At 45.9% G+C, this 27,789-nt stretch overlaps 1 protein-coding gene across 1 annotated transcript in view; it reads right to left on the bottom strand.

The window, feature by feature from the left end:
• SEC24A (SEC24 homolog A, COPII coat complex component) overlaps positions 1-15,481 on the bottom strand; it is a gene marked incomplete at its 5' end in the record, with an annotated part of 49,873 nt that extends 34,392 nt beyond the window's left edge. Inside the window, 2 exons of the mRNA XM_029051068.2 lie at positions 5,299-5,799; positions 15,421-15,481. Coding sequence (XP_028906901.1) covers positions 5,299-5,799; positions 15,421-15,481 — 562 coding nt within the window. The remainder of the gene's footprint in view (positions 1-5,298; positions 5,800-15,420) is intronic.
• Positions 15,482-27,789: the final 12,308 nt, after the last annotated feature.

Here is a 27,789-nt window from a genome sequence, read left to right as displayed (position 1 = left end):
TTCCTCCAAACCTGGAATTTAATTATCTCCTTTTCTCTCTAGCTCAGTTGGTACTGATCTTCAAGATGCAGTATGCACGCTTGCGATCTCATACCATTTCATTCTCACGACTCAATCTTTATATCTGCATTAGAATGAGAGTGTGTTTTTAGACAATCTCCCAGTAATGAGTTTGGACCAAAGATACAGCCAACACATAAAAAATAATCCTGGCATTGTTAAACTCTGGGGTAGAAACAGGATAATCAGATAAGACTCAGTCCAACATATACCCGTTTAGTATCTTGGTTCTTCACTTTATTTTTAGTCACTGATTATTCTCAGAATCAGTGAATCCTCTTGTTAAGATATTCTTCTAAGAACCTACCAACTTTGAGGCAAGTGTAAAATGCAAAGTGATTCTGGATTTTTCTTTAGTGGCAATAAGGCCTGTCCTCACACTTTCCATTATGACTACTGTAAACAATTTTAAAAGTCTGAAAATAGGCTGATAGATTTCAAAGACATCACGAGTTGATGTCAAGCAGCTCGCAAAGGGCTGAGCAGATTAACACCAACCTGTTTACAATATCGCCATATTCAATCTGTATTTATGTGTGCACTTGAGCGTCCAACATCTGAAACTGGTCTGATGTGTCTCATAACTCAGATTCCAAATCAAATAACAGAATGCTTCCCAAGCCAAAAATGCTTCAGATTCTGTTCGGATTTCCAAATTCTATTCAAAAACTTTTCTAGCCCTTATCTTCTCAATAATAATCGTGGTAAAGCACTGGGCTAGGTGCTGGGGAACTTAAGGGTAATCAGAGTAGACAGTCCCAGTCTCACATTGGCTCACAGTTTGAGGAAGGAAAGCAGGTATTTAATCCTTACTGGAAACTGAGGCCCAGAAGTTAAGCGATTTGCCCTAGATCACCCAGCAGGCAAGCCGTAGAACGGTCATTAGAAACCAGCTCTCTTGACTCCCAGGCCCTGTGCTCTTTCCACTACACCACACTGCTTGCCCTCTACGATGTCTTTCTTCCAAAAGGAAGCCAAAAAACTTGGCCGGTTTAAAAAACAAAAGGCCTAGGAAGCTCTGTAATGAAAATATGTTTGTCACCTGCCCCTCCAAGTTGACAATATTATCTAGTTTGGCAGAAAAAGCAAGTGGATTTTGGGGGAGTGGGAGGAGAGAAGTGATGCATATGGTATGTTTACCTAGGTTTTCAATTCATTCATCAGCCCAAATAAGACTTTTTGGCATCAGATTACTTTATTTGCACTGCGCTCCTTTGCCTTAAATGACCTTTAACAAAATAGTCATCAAGATCCAGAATATAACTGGATATTATATTTATATTCATTTGTTTAACCACAGGAAATGGGAGCTACAAGAAAATTCTGAAATTAAAATAGATTGCACAATTACCTTTTGTAACCACTAAATTCACATGATTAGCCTGGGCTTTTATTGACAAAACCTACAATAAGATTGTTCCCATTCTGTTCCCTTATCTATGACAGTGTGCCCACGGATACCTTTGGCAATTCAGACAAGTCAAAAGACCAAGGAGCAAAGTACACAGCCAACTCAGCAAAGTCATCAGAGCCAGCTAACAGCAACTGCAAGATTCACTAAAGTGATATGATTGCACTTTAAAAATCGTGTATGTGCTGTCATTAGTCTCTAGTTATGATTCACAGCTATAACAATTCTGAACTGTACTTTTTCAAACAAAAAAAGAGTGTTACTATGTTCTCAATGAATGTGCATGATAAAAGTTAGTATTTGTCTCCAGTTTTCCTTGTGGGGATATTCATGTTTTATATCAAGTTAATCAGACACCTTATTTTAGGAAGCTTTTTTAAAGCTTACCTAGCAGGAGAACTAAGGGGGATAAGGAAAAAAAAGGCTCCCATACGGCAACAGAAATTTCAGGGATGCAGAAGGTGGGAAGACATTCCCAGAAAGCACACAGGCAGGTGAAGAAACTGAGCACATCCGTCTAACTATAGGGTGGATATTGTTGGAAACAGAACCCGAGACCTGGAATTTATGAACTTGAGAAAGCAAAAAAACTGCCTTTTTTGTTTCCAAAGGAGAACAGTGAAGTTTAGACTCCAAAGAAGGTCTCTACTAATTCTGGATCATTCAAAATGGCTGATGCATTCTTCTCTACCACCCATGTCTTTTGGTAATAAGACAGGTACACAGGAGGCATTATTAAATACTTTGAAATAAAAGGTGGGTCAAAGGCTCCTCCTGCCCAGCAACTCCTCCTGCCTTTCCAAAGACAAAGTCCACTACAACTCTGCCCAGGACCTACTATTTTCATCACTTTGGGGGAGAGTAGGGGATGAAAGAGGAAGAAAAATGGTATAATCTTGAAATGGTCTTTGAGGAAGCAGTGTGGACTAGTGGAAAGGGGTTGGGAATGGGAGACGGAGGATCTGGGTTCTAATCCCAGTTCACAAGTCACAACTTCTCTGTGCCTCAGTTTCAACTGTAAATTGGGGGTTCAATACCTGCTCTCCTTCCTACTTAGAATGTGAGCCCCAGGTGGGGCAGGGACTGTGTCTGACCTGATTAATTTATATTTACCCCAGAACTTAGAACTGTGTTTGACACACAGTAAGTGCTAACATAATAATAATAGTAATACTTGACATATAATAAGTACTTAATACCATAATAACTAGTGTTAGACAATTACTGAAAATGAAATTGTGAATACACCAGATCAGTAAGCTGCTGTGGCAAAATTGCCACCTGCACTCCCAAAAACATACATACTGGGCCTCAAATTAATATATGTATCTAGCAAAACTATCATGACTAGTCTCAGGAATGCATTCACATTTACAAGTTTCTATATGGAAAAATAACTTCAAAAACATGCCATTGATTACATGGCATCTACAGAATCTTATATATTATATATATTATCATGTCTTGCACTAAAAAGCACATGAAAGACAAAGAAAAAGAACCATTAATTTAAAAAAATCTATTACATTTTCTATTGCCCAACACATTTTATAGACCAGAAAAAACAGAGTAATTACAGTTGAGTTGTGAACTGCATAGGCTCCCATGGAAGACAGCAATGTGACATAAATTTTACTTACGAATACATACTTCTACACATCTGTGTTGGATTCAAAGTGTGTGTGCCTGGTGGTGCCTTTCCAACAGATCGTTCCAGTCTGAGTCAGTGAGACAACTCTAATTCTATCTCTTGGTGAAAACCCCACACCTGCATGTAGCCTTTTTTTTTTTAGTAACAAAATTTGTTAAAATCATTACTCCAGCACACAAAGAATAGACTGCATGAGCTGTTTTCCTAAAAAAAAGTCCAGGTTGACCAACCGCTGGAAAATGATCAACAGGAATGATGATTAGTACATGGAATTTGGGCAAGGACCAAGAAACAGGTGCTCTGAGTGTTAGTCCTGACCCTAATAATAAATGACTCACTATGACTGTGGACAAGTGATCTGGTTTGCTTCTGCTTTAGTTTCATCACCTTCTCATCTACCAACTTCAATTTCATTTATTGAGTGCTTACTATGTACAGAGCACTGTGCTAAGCGCTTGGGAGAGTACAATACAACAGAGTTGGTTGACACTTTCCATGCTCACAATGAGCTCACGGTCTAGAGGGGAGAAAAATGATTGCATTACATTAGTATAATACAGGTTTGCTAGCTGCTATGAAATAGCAGAGTAACAACAGAACCCCAACAGTGCATTACTTTAGCTTCTCTCAAAGCCTGAATATTCTGATGGGGCGGGAGGAAAGCGGTCTTAAGGGAGAACTGTCAAAGAAAATACATAGGGAACAAAAGGAATCAGGGTTCTCTTCAAGCATATCATGCAACAGGTTTAGTCAAAGCATACTATGGTAATGATTTCCTTCTAACAAATTGTTCACGTTACATAAAAATCGCAGCATCTTCATAAGATATTCATTAGCAAAGAAACAGAAGAGAGTAAGTGGCACACCACTATTTCAGGTACAAATAATAAAATACTTAGGTAGCATGTTAACTACTCACAGGAGCATTTTATAAGTGATATTTTTAACTGTGTTTACTTCTTAATGCACTTGTATTAAGAAAAGGCCATCATTCTTTTGTTCTAGACATTTAGCGCTGCCAAATTATTTGGGTATCAGCTGCCAACAAAACCAATGGGTTGGTTTCTTCAGAAGTAGCTGAATCTACAATTTGACTGCCAGTGCTATCTATTCAGCTTTTAATAGGAGGGAAAAAACAATTTAAAAAAAAACCTGTTTTGTTAGTATAAATAGTTCAATACCATCATTATGGAATTAATTACAAATTAAGTGTATTATTTTCCAAAGTGGACTCCACTAAAGTTCACTCAGAGGTCAGGAAAAGGGTGGAGGTATGCAGAAGATGAGGTGAGTGATATGGGGAAACAAGAGGTAGGTGAAGAGTGGGAATTAAATCTGGCCTTCTTTGGGAGGCAGGAGCTTAGAGCAGCACTGAGGGATGTTAATTAAACTCGCACACCAAAGAAGCCATTGGTGGAAAATACCTAATAACGGGCATGCAGGCAGAAACCTTCCTTCCTATCTAAAAAGCATAAGGAAGGTGCCTAACTTTCAAAGTTCCTTTGGCTCTCAAATTATCCAGGCAATGTGACTACCAACTCTGCTATATTGTGATACTGTACTCTCCAGCATGCTTAGTACACTCTTTGCTCTGCACACAGTAAGCACTCAATAAATATGATTGAATTCTCCTAGTTTAATCCTGAAACGGTCTACTCCACACCCTCATCCAATCGAAAGCTATGAAGGGGAAAGAAACCTTTTCTAACTTGGAGAACAAAGCCTTTAATCACAAAAGCAATCTCATAGCCATTTTACTGTCCTCAAGCAAATCCAGGATAAATTAGCTTCCCAGCTGCACCATTGCCCTGGCAGAGATGAACTTGCAGGCGGAAGGTAACAGAAATGCCCCTTTCCTCTAGAACTGTGGACTGGAATTAGCCTGGAAAAATGTTTACTTTAAAAGGGGGGGGGGGGTCAGGGTTTTTTGGGGTTTTTTTAAGGAATGTGGTGTGGGTAGATTAGTATTTCAAGGATTTAGCATGTTTGCAGAGTAAACTCCTGGAAAGGACGAGACCTTGTGAGAAGTAATCTGTGCCCTGCAAATATCTCAAGACTGCCTAAGACACAAACCATTAAAAGAAACACAATAATTGTCTATACGCTTTGTCTCAAATTTCAAAGCCTAAACATAGTTCTGTCATGAATACCATTCACTTTGTCCCAAAAGAACTACCTGAATTCATGTAGCTGTTTTGAAGAGGAGGCCCTCCAGGAGAAGCAATGTACTGACTTGTCGATAGGCTTGTATTCTCTGAAGAGGAGGCTGGCTGGGATGGTCCGGGAGCAAGATGGTTTATTTGGGATTCACCAGGTCGCTGACTACTAGAAGACTGACTGTATTGCCAGTTTGAAGGCTGGGTGGGATCAGCTCTGGGAAGAAAGTTCCCAGCAGGTGCTGTGAGAGCTGCGGGGTTGGGAGATGGAAGTGATGGCATTTGGGGAACAGGGGCCATTAGATTTGAGTCCAGAGGTGGTCTATTAAGAGTCTGCTGGGGTCCCTGATAGTTATTTAATGCAGAAACAGTCTGAGGACCACCGTAGTTGTATTGTCCGGGTGTTGGACTTGGAGGAGGCTTTGTGGGCATCTGGTGAGGGTAGGATCCTGGAAATGGAGAATTATATCCTTGGCTTACAGACACTTGCGGTGAATGCATCAATGGGTTTTGCACAGGACCTTTGGAGAAGAAAAAAGAATGGAATGAATCTTGCCTTAAACAAGTCATTTTTACAAGTGATCATTTTCATCTACCAGTAAAGGGAGAACTGTCAGAGAAAATTCATAGGGAACAAAAGGAATCGGGGTTCTCTCCAAGCATATCATACAACAGGTTTATTCAAAGCACACTACGGTAATGATTTCCTTACCTTGTTCATGTCAATCATAGCCACCCTTAACAATAGAATACACCATTTATACTTAAACCCTAACTGAAAAATGAGCAGACCGTCAATTGAGACAAAAATTTGCATCATCTCAATTGGCTGTCAAGAAAGTCTATTTTAGGACTGGACTTGTCGGTCCTACTTTCACAACCTCTAGAATTTTCTCCATCCAAACTGCTACCATGCTGGTCCATGCTTTTATCATATCCTGCCTTGATTACTGAAACAAACTTCTCACAGACCTCCCTGCCACCCAGCCATACTTCACTCTTCCACCCAGGTCATTTTTCTAAAAAAGCATTCTGTCTGTGTCTCCCCATTCGTATTCCTCAAAAGCCTCAAAGGCTTGTCCATCGACTTCCACATCATAAGTGATTCCTTACAACTTTTGGGCACTCAGTCACTTCTCCCCCTATCTAATCTCACTTAATTTCCTACTACAAACCCAGCCTGCACACTAACTTCCTCTCTCTAGCCTGGAACTCCCACTTCACATCAGGCAAACCACCATTCTCTCCATCCTCAAAACCGTACCAAAATCAGATATCCTCCACAAAACCTTCCCTGATGAATCTCTTTTTCACCCATCTTATTCCCCCTCCCTTTGCGTCACCTCTGCACTGTGTCATTATCCTGTAAGTACTGTGATGACACTTGCCTCACAGCTCTCATGTACACATTTTTATCCTCAGCTGCTTCCCCTATCTGTAATTCATTTTCATGTCTGGTCAACCCAGCTCCCAAGAAACTAGACTGAAAGTTCCGTGAGGTCAGGGATCATGTCTACCAACTGTACTCTACTGAATTCTCCTAAGCACTTCTTGTTCTGCAAACAGCGGGCACTCAGTAAATACCACTGATTGAGTCAACAGATTCTCCTGAGCCCATATGGTCCTATCCATTAGTAAGAAGTGACGTTTGATTCCTTTAATTGGATTTCAATAATCCAATAATTCAATGTCCAAGGACCCTAAAATGGGGGGTGGGGGAAGGTGGGGGGCCCATCTTTTTAAACCATGAGACTAAAAATATGCCACATCTGCCAAACAAAATATCTAAGTATGACTTTTACTACAGGATCACTGATAAATTAAAAATACAGGCTAGACTAGTGTCCTCATTTGGGAGCTATTGCAAAGCATGAGAATGGGGTGTGGGCTCTTTCTAGAAAGAGTGCACCTGGTAACAAAAAAAAAAAGATATACAGATGGTTCAACCAAATATCCATGTGCAGAGAATGCTGAGTCCAGGTGAACTTGGTTCCCTAGTTGTGCATGAACTGAATTGCAACTGTGCTTTACCATGCTTGTGCAAGGAAGGACAACAGCGTCTTTCTCCAAGACCACATCACCAAACAAACTCCATTTGTTTGTCCTTGTTTCAGTTTTTTTGAACTTTTGAAAAATTTTAAAATAAAAGTTATAAACAAAATACCTAACTGTGCGTGGCTGATATGTTCTGGGCGGGAAATCGGAGAAATGTATTTTGAGAAAAATGGACATTTTCATGATGGAGACCACTAGCAAACCATAATAACAGCATTATCAAGATATGAAATTTAATTTAAAATGGGTTTGCTAGACTGTAAGCTTGTCTCTAGATGGTAAGCTCACTGAAGGCAGGGAATGTGTCTACCAACTCTGTTGTGTTGTACTCTCCCAAGCCTGTACTCTAGTGCTGGGCACACAGTAAGCGCTCAATAAATACCAATACCAATAATAATTGTGTTACTTGTTAAGTGCTTACTGTGTACCAGGCACTGTACTAAACGCTGGGATAGGTACAAGCAAATTGGGTTGGACACAGTCCCTGTTCCATGTGGGGCTCACAGTCTCAATCCCCATTTTACAGAGGAGGTAACTGAGGCCCAGAGAAGTAAAGTGACATTGATTTAAACGTTTGTTCCACTGAGTGCTGGTAATATGACCCACAGTGTGGAAGTCAAACTCTGCACACACTAAGCACTCAAATATGATTGAATGAATGAACTCAAATGTACATAAAAGCCTTCTACTCTGTGCTTACCCCAGACAAAATATTTATAAACTTGGAGTTCAGGCAAGTAAATTACCTGGCCAAATCAGGACCTCAAAATACAGGAATCTAGATATTTCAGGTCAAAACCCACAAAAATGTAGCTAATATCTAAGTCCAATTGCTTTACATATACCCTTTCTTCATCACCCTTGGCAAAACAGTCATTCATCTGAGTATTGCAAATGCACCGTGATAAATTTGAAATAAAGAATTCTGAAGTCCTGTTTTGTTAATTGAGGCCCTACCATGTCAGTGCAAATTGTACTATATCTCTAACATTTCTAAAAGAGCACGAATTGTTTTCCAAGTCTGAAGCTTCAGCAGTAACAAAATTGTCACTACACAAACAGTGTATTACTTTTAGGTTAATAATGTTGGTATTTGTTAAGCGCTTACTATGTGCAGAGCACTGTTCTAAGCGCTGCGGTAGACACAGGGGAATCAGGTTTGTCCCACGTGGGGCTCACAGTCTTAATCCCCATTTTCCAGATGAGGTAACTGAGGCACAGAGAAGTCAAGTGACTTGCCCACAGTCACACAGCTGACAAGTGGCAGAGCTGGGATTCGAACTCATGAGCCCTGACTCCAAAGCCCGTGCTCTTTCCACTGCGCCATGCTGCTTCTCTTAACACTTTTTTGAGAATATAACTATCTAAAAATGCATCCATCGCTACAACAGATGTTAAACAGTACTACATCAGCACTGGAAAATTGATCGCTAAATAATTTCTCGCGGCAGCACTATCCTCGGCTTCTGCCACTGTCCTCTCCTGGTCACTTCCTCTCTCTGGCAGACTGCTGCTTCTCAGTCCCCTCTATCAGCTCCTCTCCTGCCTCCCATTCCTTAACTGTGGGAGTCCCTTAAAGATTCAGTTTTGGGTTTTGGTTTTTTTTAAATGGTATTTGTTAAGCACTTACTATGTGCCAGGCACTGTACTGGTGATGTATATCACCCTGATTCTATTTATTTGCTATTGTTTTAATGAGATGTTCTTCCCCTTGACTCTATTTATTGCCACTGTTCTTGTCTGTCTCCCCCGATTAGACTGTAAGCCCATCAAAGGGCAGGGACCGTCTCTATCTGTTACCGTTTTGTACATTCCAAGTGCTTAGTCCAGTGCTCTGCACATAGTAAGCGCTCAATAAATATGAATGAATGAATGAATGAATACTAAGCACTGGGATAGGTACAAGCTAATCAGGTTAGACAGTCTATGTCCCCCGTGGGGCTCACAGTTCGTGGCTCAGTGGAAAGACCAGGGGCTTGGGAGTCAGTGGTCGTGGGTTCTAATTCCTGCTTCGCCACTTGGCAGCTGTGTGACTTTGGGCAAGTCACTTTACTTCTCTGTGTCTGCCACCTCATCTGTAAAATGGGGATTAATAATAATAATAATAATAATGTTGGTATTTGTTAAGCACTTACTACGTGCAGAGCACTGTTCTAAGCGCTGGGAATCAGGTTGTCCCACGTGGGGCTCACAGGCTTAATCCCCATTTTACAGATGAGGGAACTGAGTCACAGAGAAGTGAAGTGACTCGCCCACAGTCACACAGCTGACAAGCGGCAGAGCCGGGGTTCGAACCCATGAGCTCTGACTCCAAAGCCCAGGCTCTTTCCACTGAGCCACGCTGCTTCTCGCAGCAGATTAAGACTGTGAATCCCACGTGGGACAACCTGATATCACCTTATATTCCCCGCCCCATCCCCCTGCCCCCGCTGCGCTTAGACCAGTGCTTAGACCAGCCCATAGTTAGCGCTTAAATGCCATCATTATTATTATTTGTCCCCATTTTACAGATGAGGTAACTGAGGTCCAGAGAAGTTAAGTGAGTTGCCCAAGGTCTCAGGGCAGACAAGAGGCGAAGGCCAAATTAGAACCCAGGTCTTTCTGACTCCCAGACCTCTGACTCTATCCACTAGACCACACCGTTTCCCTTCTAGTCTTGGTTCCCTGGTCTATTTTTCATCTTAAACCACTCCCTAGGAGGGTTCATTCACTCCCAGGGTTTCAACTATTTCTATGCAAATGATTCCCAATATCTGCTTCTCCAGCACAGACCTCTCTCCTTTGTAGTCTCCCATTTCCTGTGGCCTTCAGGGCATCGCTTCTTGCCCCACCCTTAAATTTAAAGTGTCCAATATAGAACTCATCTTCCCGCCCAGACCCTGTCCCCACAAGTGACTTTCCTAGCACTGCAGACAACACAACCATCCTCCTTGCCTCATCAGTCTGTATCCTTGGCATTAGCCTCAACTCATCATTCTCAAGCAACTTGAATACTGTCTGCCACCAAATCTTGATTCTTCCTCCATAACAGCTCTAGAATCCACCTTTTCCTCTCCATCTAAATTACTACCACGCTGATCCTGCCTCGATTACTGTATCAGCCTCCTACGCTGACCTCCCTGCCTCATGTCTCTCCCCTCTCCAATGCTTACTTCATTCTGCTGATCGGATGGTTTTTTTAAAAAATAGAAAAAAAACCCCTCTCAATCCATGTCTCCCCATTCCTCTAGAATCTCCTCTAGAATCTAGATTGCCCAACCACTTCTGCAAACAGAAACCCCCTACCACCACTGGCATTAAGGCAATCAGTTCTCCCCTTCTTCCCTTACCTCACTGATTTCCTAAAACAACCATACTCACACTTTGCTCCTCCAACTCCAACCTGCTCAATGAACCTTTATTTCCTCTATCTTACCACCAAGCCCTAGCCTGGAACTCTTTTCCCCTTGATTTCTGATAGAACACCCTAGACAGTAGGCTCGTTATGGGCAGGGCACATGTCTTCTAATTCGGTTGTAGTGTACTCTCCCAAGCGCTTAGTACACAGCACTGTACACTGTACACTTAGCACATAGTAAATGCTCAGTAAGTATCACTGATTGACTGACCACCACTCCCCATTTTGAAAGTCTTGCTAAAAAATCACACCTCCTACGATAGTCGTCCCTGAACTCCTCCTCATTTCCCCAACCGCTTACCCTCTCTTTGGCTTCACCCACCTACGCACTTGGGTCTGTATTCCTTAACCACTTTGATTTTCTTCGCACCTGGGCCCCACAGCCCTTATTTACCATAGTCTTCTACTCCACCCTTCCCCTATGTGAAATTCATTTTAATGTGTCTCCCCCCATTACAATGTAAGCCTGAAGGCAAAAATTAAGGCTACAAGCTTTATTGTATGGTATTCTCCCAAGTGCTTAGTACAGTGCTCTGCACACAGTAAATGCCCAATAAAAACAATTAAGTTTTAAACAGAGTAATTATGGCACTTAGGAAACACTTACTATATGCCACAGAACTGTAGAACTCTTGTCAAGCACAGCAGTAAACTCAAGATAGTAACTTGTCCCTGTCACATAGGGTTTCCAGTCCTCCCTTGAAGTCCCAGGCACAGGACTTGCCCATGATCAAACAGCAGGCTAGTAAAGGGATTAGAATGAGGATCTCCATGGCTTCCATTCGCATGCACTTTCCAGGTTTTGAAGGATAAAATGGAGTAGACCACAGAATTTAGAGAAAATGTGTAGCACAGAAGACGAGGAGAAAACATGAGCAGAAGAAAAATTACAGGGTCGGATGAAACTATGCAGAGCCTTGAATACAAGGCTTTGGGAGTTTAAATTTTAAGATGAGGTGAGTGATCTCACTTTAGGCTTCAAGGCTCTCCATCACCTTGCCCCTTCCTACCTCTCCTCCAGTCTCTTTGTACTGCCCACCTCCTCACCGCCCCCCCCCCCCCCCCCGTTCTCGCCTATCCCGCCATCGACCCCTGGCCCACGTCCTCCCGCGATCCTGGAATGCCCTCCCTCCTCACCTCCACCAAACTAATTATCTTCCCCTCTTCAAAAACCTACTTAAAGCTCACCTCTTCCAAGAGGCCTTCCCAGACTGAGCTCCCCCTTTTCCCTCCCCCTTCCCCTCTCCTCAGCTAAGCCCTCTTTTCCCCCCTTTCCCTCTGCTCCTCCCCCTCTCCCTTCCCCTCCCCTCAGCACTGTACTCACCCGCTCAACTGTATTCATTCATTAATTCAATAGTATTTATTGAGCGCTTACTATGTGCAGAGCACTGTACTAAGCGCATGGAATGAACAAGTCGGCAACAGATAGAGACAGTCCCTGCCGTTTGACGGGCTTACGGTCTAATGGGGGAGACAGGCAGACAAGAACAATGGCAATAAATAGAGTCGAGGGGAAGAACATCTCGTAAAACCAAGGGCAACTAAATAGAATCAGGGTGATGTACATCTCATTAAACAAAATAAACAAAATAGGGTGATAAAGATATATACAGTCCAGCGGACAGCGGACGAGTACAGTGCTGAGGGGGTGGGATGGGAGATGGGGAGGAGGAGAGGGAAACTGGGGAGAAGAGGGTTTAGCTGCGGAGAGGTGAAGGGGGGGGGTAGAGGGAGCAGAGGGAAAAAGTGGGGAGCTCAGTCTGGGAAGGCCACTTAGAGGAGGTGAGTTTTAAGTAGGGATTTGAAGAGGGGAAGAGAATTAGATTGTCTGAGGTGAGGAGGGAGGGCATTCCAGGACCGCGGGAGGACGTGGCCCAGGGGTCGAGGGCGGGATAGGCGAGATCGAGGGACGGTGAGGAGGTGGACGGCAGAGGAGCGGAGCGGGATATATTTTCTCTGTATATATTTTCATATTCATATACATAAACTGTGTATATTTTCATTACCCTATTTATTTTGTTAATGAGATGTACATCACCTTGATTCTATTTATTTGCTATTGTTTTAATGAGATGTTCATCCCCTTGATTCTATTTATTGCTATTGTTCTCGTCTGTCTGTCTCCCCGATTAGACTGTAAGCCCGTCAAAGGGCAGGGGCTGTCTCTGTTACCGATTTGTACATTCCAAATGCTTAGTACAGTGCTCTGCACATACTAATCGCTCAATAAATATTACTGAATGAATGAATGATCATTTTGAAAACAAGTGAAGCATACTGCTGCACGAAAAAGAGCTCTAAAGACTACGAACTTCCTCGAGAAGTAAAAGCCTAAAAGTTTATGACCCTTCAGTAAGAGCTAAGGGACTGCGAATAGAACAAGTCCTAAGAATTAAAAAATAAACAGTTTAATGAATGCAGATCTTGGTGTAGGATGTTAATCTTTCCAGAGGACTAAAAATGAAAAACTATGAACGAAAGTAACATTCAAAATTCAGCCCCCCCCTCCCCCCAGTTAGCCAGCTCATTTTATTTTTGGGTTCAAAAAGACTTCAATGAAACTACCATCTGAAAGAACACAAGGTGGTTGTCAAAGCAACACAATGTATCACCCTAAATATCTTCAGAAATGAGCATTTCTAAATGGGTCTTCAGCGATGTGTACTCAGCAAAATGTTTGCTGAATGCCTGGTGAATAAAACCAGAAAGACGAAAAGAGCATTTGCCTAGTCGGGATACACCGGTATCAAGGCATTAGAAACCAATTCCTTAGCTTCCCCAATAAAAAAGTCCTTAAAAAAGTTGTTGGAGGGTTCTGTAATCTGAATGAGGAGCATTGTTAGCTTCTCTTTTTAAATTCATCAGGTGTCAATTTTTAGGATAAGCCTACAAGGGTATTCCATGTAGAAAAGGCGTGAATGGTCAAGAGATCACTCACAGTTTACCATGAACTCCCTATAAGTAGGGAAGCAGCTTGGCCTACTGAGTAAAGCAAGGGCCTGGGGGCCTGAGGACCTTCTAACCTCAGCTCTGCCACTTGCCTACTGTGTGATCTTGGGCAAGTCGCTTAACTTCTCTGTGACTCAATTTCCTCAACTGCAAAATGGGAATTAAATACTCATTCTCCCTCCTACTTAGATTGTGGCCCTCATGTGGGAAAGGGACCCTGCCCGTTTGATTGGCTTCTATCTACTCCAGGCTTAGAAGAGTGCTTGACGCTTAGTAAGCACTTAAATATATACCAACTACAGCTTAATTTTTTGCATATTATATATATACATACACAAATACACACATATGTATCATGCAGAATTAAGCTGAAACCATTTAAAGACTTAGAAAAAATGTTTCTACGCTTTTCTTTCCCCGTTGGAGAGACAACACCAACTGATTGGCTAATGTGGCCCAATTTTAATGCCTTTCTTCTATTTATTCCCCTCCTTCCCATCTTTCCCCCATTGTTATCTGCCACACAAGGGTCTTTTTAAGACAGACCTGCTACGAGAAGAATTCCATTTCTTTTCAGATTTTATATTCAAGGTTTACCGCGGGGCTCAAAGTCCCTTCATAAGTTAGGTACCCACAATTGTACGCATGCCAATTCCGTACTGAAACAGTTTTAGTGTTCCTGGAAATCACGGCAGCCTACCCAGTCTTTAAACTGGTTCTCATAAATAAAAGCTTTGTCCCAGGGGACAATTTCTAGAATTAGGAAATCTTCCTCGTTCGAGTTCGCTCCGCCACGCCAATAACCCGGGAAGTCAAAAGAATCCGAGAAGAGCCGTAAGACTTCAAGACACTCCCACTCCAAATCGACCCAGGATGCCACATGTACACTTGAATCTGAAGGGTCAGAGATTATTCTGTGTTGGAACTATTTCGCTGACCTCCTCCCTCTTCCTTTAACCGGAGCACCGAGATTTACTCTAGGTGTTCCGAAATGAAATGGCCGAAACCCAGTTGTTCTGTTTTGGTTTTGTGGGGGGAGGGAGGGGTGACAAAGCAAAAGCTGTTAAAAGCCGAGATTGCCGGTGACCGCTTCTGGGCCCCCCTTTAAAGAAAGGCGGGGACCGAGTTCCCTGGGCCCTGCTAGGGAGGTTTATTCTTGTTTCCCGCAGGAAAGTACTGGGGGATGGTTTCCCCGAAGCCCGTGCCTTGGGATGGACAAGCCGTGGGACGGCCGGACGCTCAGAGCCCTTCGGCAGAAGCAGCCGGGCCCGGGCTCCCGGACTCCCCCATCTCGGCTTCCCCCCCCAACGCCCCGGGCAGGAGAAGGTCCCCGATTCATCTAGACTGTGGGCAGGCTACGCGCCCACCGACCCCGTGCTACTGCCCGCTCCCGAGCGCTTAGTACAGCGCTCCTCGCACGCACCTAGAGCTGACGGGTTGGTTCCCCCCGGCCGGGCCCGGGCGGCCAAGCCGGGCTGAAGGACCGGAGGGGGAGGGGAGGGGGGGGTGGAGAGGTCCTGCTCTCCCTCGCCCACGGCCCCAGGCCCGGCCGGCCGCGGGGTGGTCACGCTTCCCCGTGGGAAGAGGAGGAGGGAGGCCGGGGTCCGAGGGGTCCCCGGAGCGTTTCTCCGAAAGGATCGTGTGTCCTGAGGGTCCGGGGGACGGGAGGCCCGGCCCCGCTGGCCGTGGCGGCCTCCCCGGCCGTCTCCGTCCCCGGCCGCCCCGGGGCCCCGGCACTCACCGTTGCTGTAGGGCAGCCCCGCGGGCGAGGCGGCCCCGTTGCGGGCGGCCGGGGGGCCGGGGCGGCCGGGGCCGGGGCCGGGGCCGGGGCCGGGCCTCCCCGGCTGGGACATGGCGGCAGCGAGGCCCACACGCCGAGCCTCTGGGACAAGGCGGGGACCGGGGGACGCGGCGGCGGCAGAGGCTTCACTCCCTCGACATGGTGCCGAGGTCTCCGGCCCGGCCCGGCCCGGCGCAGCCCGGGAGACGAGGGGGGGGGGGCGGAGGGGGGGGCGGGCGGAGCGGGGAAGGTGAGGCCGCCGACCGCGGGGGCGGGGCCGGCAACGGGGAAGACGGAGGGCCCGGCCGGAAGCGCCCGGCAGCCGGCGCAGGCGCACGCGGTACACGTGGCACTTCCTCCACCGGCGCGCGCCCCGGGGGGAGCCCCCGCCCCCGCCCCCCGGGGTCACGGGGCCCGCCCCGAGGTCGGGGAGGACTCTGCCCGTGACGTCACGGGCCCGGCCATCGGGCGCGCGGCGAGGGCCCCGTAGGCGGCCTCTCAGTCTTCCCTGGGAACGGTGATCTAGTAATAATGGTGTTGGCATTTGCTAAACCGCTTACTGTGCTCCAAGCACTGTTCTAAGCGCCGGTGGGGGATATGAGGTCATCAGGTGGGCCCACGTGGGGCTCGCAGTCTTCCTCCCCATTTGACGGATGAGGTCACCGAGGCCCGGGGAAGTGAAGTGACCTGCCCCAAGTCCCACAGCTGACGAGTGGCAGAGTCGGGATGACAATAATAATCATGATGGCATTTGATGAGCGCTTCCTATGTGCAAAGCACTGTTCTAAGCGCTGGAGAGGATACGAGGTGATCTGGTTGTCGCTTGTGGGGCTCATGGTCTTCCTCCCCATTTTACAGATGAGGGAACTGAAGCACAGGGAAGTTAAGTGACTTGCTCGAAGTCACACAGCTGACAAGTCGACCTGTGACTCCCAAGCCCGGGCTCTTTCCACTGAGCCACGCTGCTTCTCCGAACCTGAACCTGAACCTGAACCTGAACCTGAACCTGAACCGTGTGGAGGCGCCTCACCTGAAATGGCCCCGGCCCACCACTTTGCCACCTCGTTTCCTCAGCCGACGTGGTCCGGGAGACTTAGGAGGAAGTCGGAGGTGTGGGACAGATAGACGCTCTTCTAAGGGGGATCGCCAAGGGCCAAGCGGCCCGTCTCCCTTTCCCTGCCACAGGCAGGTGCTCAGAACCGATGGCGGTACCCAGGGCTAGAAAGCAAAGCTCTGGGCTAGGGAAAGGAAAGGGGAGAGGGAGAGGTTGCCTCCACGGCCACCGAGAACGTCTCAGTTTTCTGATTTAAGGAACGGCATGTTTGAGGAACTGATCTGAGGACCCGTCAAATGGCTTCCTGGGGGAGGGGAGGTTAGGGGAAGTTAGGGAGGCTAGTCATGGGATCCCAGCTCAGACTCCATCCCCTCCCCACGCCAAACCAGGGGGCGGCCTTGCTGGTCGAGTTGTTGACTTGTCAGAAACTTCCATCCATCTATCGGTGGTCATTAGCGATCACGTCCTGCGTGGAGAGCACTGAGCTAAATGCTTGGGAGAGAACAATGGAGTTAGTCGATGTGACCCTTGCCCTCCAGTTGCTCTGATAACAGCTTCCCAGATCTTCCACTCCAGGCTCTGAGCACTTGCCAGAATCTGAGAAGTGTCCTACAGGCCAGCAGTCCTGGACTTCACTTTAGGGACGAGGGCTGGTCTCTTTCCTTTCCAGTCTATAGTTCATTCTGCTGCCCCAGATCAATGTTCTGAAAAACCATGCAGTCTATATCTCCCCAGTCCTCAAAAACCTCCAATGGGTTGCCCATCCACCTCCACATCAAACAGAAGCTCCTTACCATTACCCTTAAGGCAGTCAATTGGTTCTCTCCCTCCTACTTTATCCCCCATTTTCTACTACAACCCAGCCCACACACTCTGCCCACCTAACACCAACCTACTCTCTGTACCTCGATCTTGTCTATTTTGCCACTGACCCCTTGCCTGTTTCCTCCCTCTTGCCTGGAACTCCCTCTCTGTTAACATCCAACAGTCTGCCACTGTCCCCACTTTCAAAATCTCCTAAAGTCCCATCTCCTCCAAGAAACCTTCCCAGACTAAGCCCTTTAGTTCCCCATCTAGGAGAGAGAGAGAGAAAGGAAGGGGTTGGGGAGTCAGAAGGGCTTGGGTTCTAATCCAATCTCTGCCACTTGTCTGCTGTGTGACCTCGGGCAACTCATTTAACTTCTCGTGCCTCAGTTACTTCATCAGTAAAATGGAGATAAAGACTGCTAGCCCCATTTGGGACAGGGACTGTGTCCAACCTGATTATCTTGTATCTACCCCAGCACTTAGTACAGTGTCTGGGGCATAATAAGCGCTTTAACAAATATCTTTTCATTAAAAGAAAAAAAAGAAAAAGGGCGAGGTCAGTGAGGATCATTCATTGGAAAGGTCACCCATTTCCTGTACTGCAAACACCACCTAACAGCGTGGCTTAGTAGATAGAGCACAGGCCTGGGAGTCAGAAGATCCAGGTTCTAATTCTGGCTCTGTCACACATTTGCTGTGTGACCTTGGGCAAGTCACTTAACTTCTCTAGGCCTCAGATTCCTCACCTGTAAAATAGGAATTAAGAATGTGAGTCCCAAGGGGGACAGGGACTCTGTCCAACCTGATTAACTTGAATCCACCCCAGCACTTAGAAGAGTGTTTGGGACCCAGTAGGGGCTTAACAAGTCCCACTGTTATTATTATTAGTATTATTACTCCACTCTGGGCCAATGCTTCCCAGATGGGTGATCAAAGAGAGGAGCCAAAAGAGTGAAGACTGGCTCAAAAGAGCTGTCATTGCCATGAGCCCAAAGAAGCCCTTATCTCAGCTCTGATTTTATTCCAGCAGGCGCTCAGTTCAGGATCTGAGACTGACATTAAGGAAGGAGGAGGCAGAGGAAGGACCAAGCGGCAGTGGGTGGCTGGGCTGCTCCCTCGACAGCAGGAACCCCAAGGCCCTCAACAAGACCCACACATTCTGGGTACCCAGCAGCCCCTTTCCTGGCAGGGCAGAGGGAGCAGAGAAGGGCCGGTTGAGAACTCCCCAATTTTGAGAAGGTTGGGAAACCTATGACTGTGGCTTTAGCCTCCCCTAAGACCACAGAAAACCAGGGCTGGAAGTCCCATTCCCCAGAAAGTAGGACTGGAGGTCAGGGACCGAGCCGCATGTGGCTCAGTGTCCACTTAAGATGGGGTCCAGGTGGTCTACGTCGCCTCCCCAAGTCCACCCATCTTCCCCTAGTGCCTCGGGGCACGGAGCCAGATGCCCCATTTTCTGTATATGGTACCAAATGATCAGTGGCTCAGCACCCTCTTAAAACTGGGGGTCCTGGCCCTGCCCCCTTGGAGTCTGCCCAGACTCTCCCAGCATGGCAGAACACACCTTTAGAACGCTGGGGTGGCTGATGGAGTTGGTAACTAAGGACTGTTTACCTGGAGTAGGGGGGATTCCCACCTCCAAGATCCAAATCTTGACACTCTGGCTTGGCTGGTCGATTCTGGTTGCCCACTGTTGCAGTTCATTGTTACCACTGTCTTTATTTTTCTACCCTCACCTAGACTGTGAGCCCCAACTGGGGCAGAGACTTTGTTTGATCTGTTAAATTATGTATTTATCCCAGCATTTAGCCCAGGGCTTGGCCCACAGTAAGCACTTAGTAAATACCATACCATGCCTTACTAATTAGCTAAGGAAAGACCAATACATGACTGAACAATATGTAATGCACATGACTCATTGGATGTGTTTTAATTCTGAAAAATTTGTACTTATAATATAGTTCCCCATTCATCAAAGGGCACTCCTGCATTGATTCCTTCCTGTAATAACATCTATTAAAAGAATCCTCATTTAAATAGGAAGGAAGTTCTCTGCCTGATCAGGCATTGTTTTTTTCCCTAGATGAAGTGTCCAATTCCCTTTCCATTAAGCTTCTCAAGGACAGGGAATGTGTCTACCGCCTCTGTTATACTGTACGCTGGGAAGCAGCGTGGCTCAGTGGAAAAGAGCCTGGGCTTCGGAGTCAGAGGTCATGAGTTCGACTCCCGACTCTGCCACTTGTCAGCTGTGTGACTGTGGGCAAGTCACTTAACTTCTCTGTGCCTCAATTCCCTCATCTGTAAAATGGGGATTAACTGTGAGCCTCACGTGGGACAACCTGATTACCCTGTATCTCCCCCAGCGCTTAGAACAATGCTCGACACATAGTAAGCGCTTAACAAATACCAACATTATTATTATTATTACTCTCCCAAGTGCTTAGTTCTGTGCTCTGCACACATGGACACTCAATAGATGCCATTGATCAATCTCAGTCAGTTCCGCCACAGCGAGGGAGTTGTAGTCTTGAGAGAACTTCACGTTCACAAAAAGTCGCAACGTGGTTCTCACGCCATGTCTTACGGCGCAAGCCGGCACAGAACCATTTCTTCTGTCACCACACTGCTCCCCTGTCAGGCAGACACTTGTGGGCCTAACGTTCCCTAATTTGGGAATTTCATACTGTCCCTGTCCATCGGGGGACATGATCTAAGCATGATGGCAGAACCTCCAATGCATATTTGCTCCATTTGCTGAGGTCTTTTTGTGTACAGAGACTGTACTAAGCAATGGGGAGAGTTCAACAGAGATTGGAGACAAGATTTTTTTTAATTTTTTAAATTAAAAAAAAATGTAAAATCAGGAATTGTTTTTTTCCCTAGATGAAGTATCTAAGAGTGTGAATTAAAAAGAAAAAAATTGAAGAGTTTTTAAAATTTTAATTTAAATTTTAAAATTCAAGAGTTTAAAGAGTTTTTTCTTTAATTCAAGTTTAAATTTTAAAAAAATATTGAGTGTGCACCCCAAGGGGGACAGGGACTCTGTCCAACCTGATTAACTTGAATCCACTCCAGCACTTAGAACAGTGCTTAACAAGTCCCATTATTATCATTATTATTATTATTATTAATGCTTCCCAGATGGGTGAATTTAAAAAAAAATAACAAGAAAGGAAAAATGACAGGAAAGGATGGGAACAATTGTGTTATTACTTGCTAGAATTTTTTAAACATTCCTGAGAGAGACTTTGAATGGAATAATGTAGATTGCAAATTTTTCCGCAATGACCTAAAATACTTAATTTTTCTCCAGTTCCCATTTTCTAGTGCACATCTCACCTCTTTTAGAATTGCTGGCCTTAAGAATGATCTGGGCTCCTTTTTTCCAGGGTTATTAAAGTCTAACATAAATGGCATTAATTGGTTAAATATTACTTTCTCCATCTTAGAGACAATCAGGAGAACCTGAGGTCGATCAGTTATTGAGTCAGTACCATTTATTGGGCACTTATTATGTGCAGAGCAGTGACTGCTGAGTGTTTAGAAGAGTAGAACTTCATAAGAGATGTCCTCAAGGATCTTTTCATTCATTCATTCATTCAATAGTATTTATTGAGCGCTTACTATGTGCAGAGCACTGTACTAAGCGCTTGGAATGAACAAGTCGGCAACAGATAGAGACAGTCCCTGCCGTTTGATGGGCTTACGGTCTAATCGGGGGAGACGGACAGACAAGAACAATGGCAATAAATAGAGTCGAGGGGAAGAACATCTCGTAAAAACAATGGCAACTAAATAGAATCAAGGCGATGTACATTTCATTAACAAAATAAATAGGGCAATGAAAATATATACAGTTGAACGGACGAGTACAGTGCTGTGGGGATGGGAAGGGAGAGGTGGAGGAGCAGAGGGAAAAGGGGAAAATGAGGCTTAAGCTGCGGAGAGGTAAAGGGGGGATGGCAGAGGGAGTAGAGGGGGAAGAGGAGCTCAGTCTGGGAAGGCCTCTTGGAGGAGGTGAGTTTTAAGTAGGGTTTTGAAGAGGGGAAGAGAATCAGTTTGGCGGAGGTGAGGAGGGAGGGCGTTCCAGGACCGCGGGAGGACGTGGCCCGGGGGTCGACGGCGGGATAGGCGAGACCGAGGGACGGCGAGGAGGTGGGCGGCAGAGGAGCGGAGCGTGCGGGGTGGGCGGTAGAAAGAGAGAAGGGAGGAGAGGTAGGAAGGGGCAAGGTGATGTAGAGCCTTGAAGCCTAGAGTGAGGAGTTTTTTTTGGAGCAGAGGTTGATAGGCAACCACTGGAGTTGTTTAAGAAGGGAAGTGACATGCCCAGATCGTTTCTGCAGGAAGATGAGCCGGGCAGCGGAGTGAAGAATAGACTGGAGCGGGGCGAGAGAGGAGGAAGGGAGGTCAGAGAGAAGGCTGACACAGTAGTCTAGCCGGGATATAACGAGAGCCCCTAGCAGTAAGGTAGCCATTTGGGTGGAGAGGAAAGGGCGGATCTTGGCGATATTGTAGAGGTGAAACCGGCAGGTCTTGGTAACGGATAGGATGTGTGGGGTGAACGAGAGAGACAAGTCAAGGATGACACCGAGATTGCGGGCCTGAGAGACGGGAAGGATGGTCGTGCCATCCACGGTGATAGAGAAGTCTGGGAGAGGACCGGGTTTGGGAGGGAAGATGAGGAGCTCAGTCTCGCTCATGTTGAGTTTTAGGTGGCGGGCCGACATCCAGGTGGAGACGTCCTGGAGGCAGGAGGAGATGCGAGCCCGAAGGGAGGGGGAGAGGACAGGGGCGGAGATGTAGATCTGCGTGTCATCTGCGTAGAGATGGTAGTCAAAGCCTTGAGAGCGAATGAGTTCACCGAGGGAGGTCAGGGCCCTGATTGCAAATAGCCTGTAACTTGCTGAAAAGGTGCTCAGGTGTCCATTTTGAGCCCCAAGGTGATTTGAGGCAAGGTGTTAAAGGGGAGGGGGGTGATGCAAGGTGGGGCTTTGAGAGGGTACAGTATCTAGAGAAGCAGCGTGGCTCAGTGGAAAGAGCCCGGGCTTGGGAGTCAGAGGTCATGGGTTCTAATTCCGGCTCCGCCACTTGTCAGCTGCGTGACTGTGGGCAAGTCATAACTTCTCTGTGCCTCAGTTACCTCATCTGTAAAATGAGGATTAACTGTGAGCCTCACGTGGGACAACCTGATTACCCTGTATCTACCCCAGCACTTAGAACAGTGCTCTGCACATAGTAAGCGCTTAACAAATGCCAACATTATTATTATTATCTAGGGGACAAGCCTTCTAAAGAAGAAGAAATGGTTCTGTGCTGCCCTGCGATGTAAGACTTGGCGTGAGACCTACGTTGCGAGTTTTTGTGAACGTGAAGTTCTCTCAAGACTACAACTCCCATTCTGTGGAGAAACTGACTGCGATTGATCTATGGCATTTATTGAGTGTCCACATGTGCAAGAGCACAGAACAAAGCACTTGGAAGAGTATTATATAACAGAGGCGGTAGACACATTCCCTGTCCACGAGAAGCTTAATGGAAAGGGAATTGGACACTTCATCTAGGGAAGCTCCCCTGGTTGCCTTTGAGATTCCAGTGGGGGGGAAGAATCAAACAATCAGTAGTATTTATTCAATCAATCAATCAGTTGTTTTTATTGAGCGCTTACTGGGTGCAGAGCACTGTACTAAGTGTTTGGGAAAGTACTATACAAGTGGCGGACACAGACATGGGAAGTGACTCCCCTTTAGCTTGCTTTCGGAACTTACACTGGGATCCTTGTCTGGGCTAGGGACAAGGAGATCTTTCTCTTCCAACCCTGGAGCCTGGCAGGGTGAGAGAACTCCCTGGAGCTCCTGCTGGTTTTGAGGGCTGGGACCCTGGCTCACCCCAAGGGGCAACTAAAAGAAGTGGAGCTGCCATCTGGTAGACAGCACTACCTCTTCTGATGGCTTCCATCTGGCCCCAGTCAGCTGTCAGTCTGTCAGTCAGGCAATAATATTTATTGAGTGCTTACTGTGTGCAGAGCACTGTTCTAAGCCCTTTGGAGAGTACAATATAACAATATAACAGACACATTCCCTGTCCACGACGACCTTATAGTCAGTCAGTCAATCAATCGTATTTATTGAGTGCTTCAATGTGCCGAGCATTGTACTAAGTGCTTGGGAGAGTACAATATCACAATAAATAGACACATTCCCTGCCCACGATGAGCTTACAGTCTAGAGGGGAAAACAGACATTCATATAAATAAATAAAATTACAGATATGTACTTAAGTGATGTAGAGCTGGGTGGGGGGGGGATGAATAAAAGGAGCTGAACCCGGTCGGCCTATAAAGGTGACAGGTGAAGACGGTGGCCATTTCAGCTCTAAATGGGGACTACCGAAGCCCTTCAAAGATACCAGACGCTGAGACACATGGGCTATTATGTGCATTTTGCTGGGAACATTGCATAACCCAATGAAACTGACGCGTTGTTCTGCGGAAATACTGGTCAGGGAGACAGTCCCTGTCCCCCTTATATTTTCTACGTGGCTATTATGTCCTCTCCAAGTTCAAGTTCTCTGTGAGCCTAGGCTCCAAGAGTTTTGGAACTCTGCCTTAGGCCACAGGAGCTGAGATGGAATGAGGCTCAGATTACATTCCCTCCCTCTTGGGTAAAATCTCCCTTTGAACTTCTACCACCACGGGTGATTTTGCATTTCATGGCTTTGTTGCAGCTCTAGTTTTTGAATATAATGAAGTGCCATTTAAGATTTCAACACTATAATTGTAGGTGCTCTCCTGGAAGATAAAATGTCTCTACTATAAAATTGTTCCACCCTTCTCCACTCAAGAACCCATTTAAATCAAGGAGACGTGGACACGGGAAGCCGAACTTTTACATTCACATCACCAAAATGATTCAACAGAGGCTTTGCCTGTGGACCTTGAGCATGGTGCAAAGCATATCTCCTGACTCAGACTTTTCCAGAGGTCAGGGGTTAAATTGGGTTGTCAAGTCTTCTTTGGACTTTGCTTTAGTTAATCAAATTCTGAGTGTGTTCAGATGGTACCGATGAAGATGACTGACATAAAATTAAGCTGCCCGGAGCAGGCATGACATACACATAAAAGAGTTGATTCACTAAAATTAACCATAGAGATGAAATGAAAAACACCTATCTTTTCACTCAGTTGTATGCATACATTAAGGAGAATATTCTGGTGTTCCTAACCAGGAAATGGAAATCCATTAACTTATTTTATCTTGAGTAATCACCACTTAACTGCTCAGAAAGTTAACCCTCTGTGGAGTCTTCTGGGTATTCTTTAAAGTGCAGTAGGTGAGACTACCTATCGAGCCTCAGGAAAGTACAATAATAGTTGCTAGGCATGGTCCCTGACTTCTAGGAGCTTACAATCTAGTGGGGGAGACAGACGTATTTAAAATACAGTTAGGGGAACTAGCAAAGCATAAGGATATGTACACGAGTACTGTGGAATAACAATAATAATGATAATAATAAATAACTTAGTCGTATAATGCTTTCATTCTGGAAGAGCTCTGACATTCCTTCTTATTTTTGCCCCCACAACCCTGTGAGGCAGGCAGAAAGGCAGATATCATTATCAATCAATCAATTAATCAATGGTATTTATTGCTTACTGTGCGCAGAACACTGTACTAAGTGCTTGGGAAAATAGAATAGAGTTTGTAGAAAGATCCCTGCCTTCAAGGAGCTTACAAGTCTGGTCGGGGAAACGAAGATTAAAATAAATTACAGCTAAGGGAAAGTCAGAGTATATTGGTATTAAAGGCTGTGGGGCTTGGGGGTGGGGTGAGTATCAAAGTACTTAAGACCCAAGTGCATAGGTGACCCAGAAGGGAGGGCCAATAGCATCAGGAAATGAGAAGTTAGTCAGGGAAGGTTTTGTGGAGGAGATATTATTTTAGTAGGGCTTTAAAGATGGGGAGATTGGTAGTTTGTCAGATGTGAATGGGGAGGGAGTTCCAGGAGAGAGGGAGGATGTGAGAAAGAGCACGCCGTAGTGGCAAGAGCACAGGCTTGGGAGTCAGAGGACTTGGGTTCTAGTCCCGGCTCCGCCACTTTGTCTGCTGTGTGACCTCGGTCAAGTAACTTAACTTCTCTGTGCCTCAGTTACCTCATCTGTAGAATGGGGTTTAAAAGTGTGAGCCCCAAGTGGGACAACCTGATTAACCCTGTATCCACCCCAGTGCTTAGAACAGTGCTTGGCATGGCACATTGCACTTAACAAATATTATAATTATTATTATTATCTCGCCTCTGCCACTTGTCTGCTGTGTGACCCTGGCCCAGCCACTTCACTTCTCTGTGCCTCGGTTCCCTTGTCTGTAGAATGGGGATTAAGAATTTGAGCCTCACATGGGACACCCTGATTACCTAGGATCTACCTCAGTTCTCAGAACAGTGCTTGGCACATAGTAAGCCCTTAACAAATACCATAATAATTATTATTTAAGCACTTAGTATAGTGCTCTGCACTCAGTAAGCGCTCAATAAATACGATTGAATGAATGTGAGCAAGGGGTCACTGGGGAGAGAGACAAGATCTAGGTTGGAACAGAAGAGCACAGTGTGTGGGACAAGATCTAGGTTGGAACAGAAGAGCACAGTGTGTGGGCTGGCTTGTAGTAGGAGATCAGTGAGATAAGTAGCGGGGGGGGGGGGGGGGGGGGGGGGGGGGAGATGATCCAGTGCAAAGGACTCTCTGTTTGATGCCGAGATGGATGGGCAACCACTGGAAGTGTTTGAGGAGTGGGGAAATGTGTGCAGAATGTTTTCTTTCTTTAGAAAAATGATCAGGGCAGCAGAGGCAAGCATGGGGGGGAGCCAGGGGAGAGACAGGAAGGAGGTAGGTCAGCGAGGAGGCTGATGCAGGAGTTGAGGTAGGATGCGGTAAGCACTTGGATCAGTATGGGAGGAGTTTGGATCGATCAGTAAATCAATTACTGTTTGGATGGAGAGGAAGAGGTAGGTTCTAGAGACACTGTGAAGGTACAACTGACGGATCTGGCGACAGCCTGAATATGTGGGTTGAATAATAATAATAATTATGGTATTTATTAAGTGCTTACTCAATGCTAAACACTGTTCTAAGTGCTGGGGTAAATACAAGGTGATCAGGTTGTCCCACGTGGGGCTCACAGTCTCAGTCCCCACTCTACAGATGAGGTAACTGAGACACAGAGAAGTGCCGTACCCAAGGTCACACGGAAGACAAGTGGCGGAGCCGGGATTAGAACCCACGTCCTCTGACTCCCAAGCCCGTGCTCTTGCCACTAGGCCATGCTGCTTTTCTTAAGACGAATCAATTAATCTCTCATGAGAGAGATGAATCGAGGATGCCAAAGTTAAGGGCTTGTGAGACAGGGAGGATGATGGTGTTGTCTACAGTGATGGGAAAGTCGGGGGGAGGACACGGTAGATGAGGAAACTGAAAGAGGCTAAAGCCCAAGGTCACAGAGCAGGCTGATAACAGACGCGTACCCGCTGGCTTCCAAACAATTGCTCTTTCACTCTACCACACTGTCTCCTGTACATAGCTAACTTCCAAGGGATTGCGTAGATGAGTTTGTGAGCTTGCCTGTGAGCTTACTGTGGGCAGGGATTGTATCTATCTGTTGTTGTATTGTACTCTCCCAAGCATGTAGTACAGTGCTTTGCACCCAGTAAGCGCTCAATAAATGCAATTGAATGAATGAATGAGTGAATGAATGAATGAATGTAGAAGACATTATGCGCTTTTCTGGAAACAAGGTAAACAATGCATTTCCCAAATCATTTCCTTAACATATTCCTCAGAACTAGAGTGACCAGCAACGGCACTCCATTAAATCAGAATCTGAGACATGAGTGATGTCACTGTGGTTCATGGCTTACCCTGATGATCTCCTACGACTCTTATCTTCACAGATGTCCTCTCGATTCCTACCATATAGGACCGAATCACTCAAATATGAGAAGCAGCATGGCTATGAGAATCAGTGTGGCTTAGTGGAAAGAGAACGGGCTTGGGAGTCAGAGGACATGGGTTCTAATCTCCCCTCTGCCAGTTGTCTGCTGTGTGACTTTGGGCAAGTCTTGTAACTTCTCTGTGCCTCAGTTACCTCATCTGTAAAATGGGGATTAGGACTGTGAGGCCCACGTGGGACAACCTGATTACCTTGTATCTACCCCAGTGCTTAGAACAGGGCTTGCCACATAGTAAGCGCTTAACAAATGCCATAATTATTACTCTTCTTATTACTCCAAAGCCCATCCAATTCGCTTCCCAGGTGAATTTGGATGTTTTGTCCAAGGTGTGGAACTTGGCAGATAAGTCATAGTGGAGGGAGTGTGGGCAGTGAAAATTAAAACACCTGGCATAAAGGCACTGGTTTCCACATTTCTATCAGCCAGAGGACAAACCAGCAGATGATCAATGACCACCTTATGCAGAA

This window comes from Ornithorhynchus anatinus, chromosome X1 (genome assembly GCF_004115215.2).
Source record: "Ornithorhynchus anatinus isolate Pmale09 chromosome X1, mOrnAna1.pri.v4, whole genome shotgun sequence".
Lineage (NCBI taxonomy): Eukaryota > Metazoa > Chordata > Mammalia > Monotremata > Ornithorhynchidae > Ornithorhynchus > Ornithorhynchus anatinus.
The sequence above is the reverse complement of the archived record's forward strand: the minus strand, read 5'-3'. Positions and strand labels throughout refer to the sequence as shown.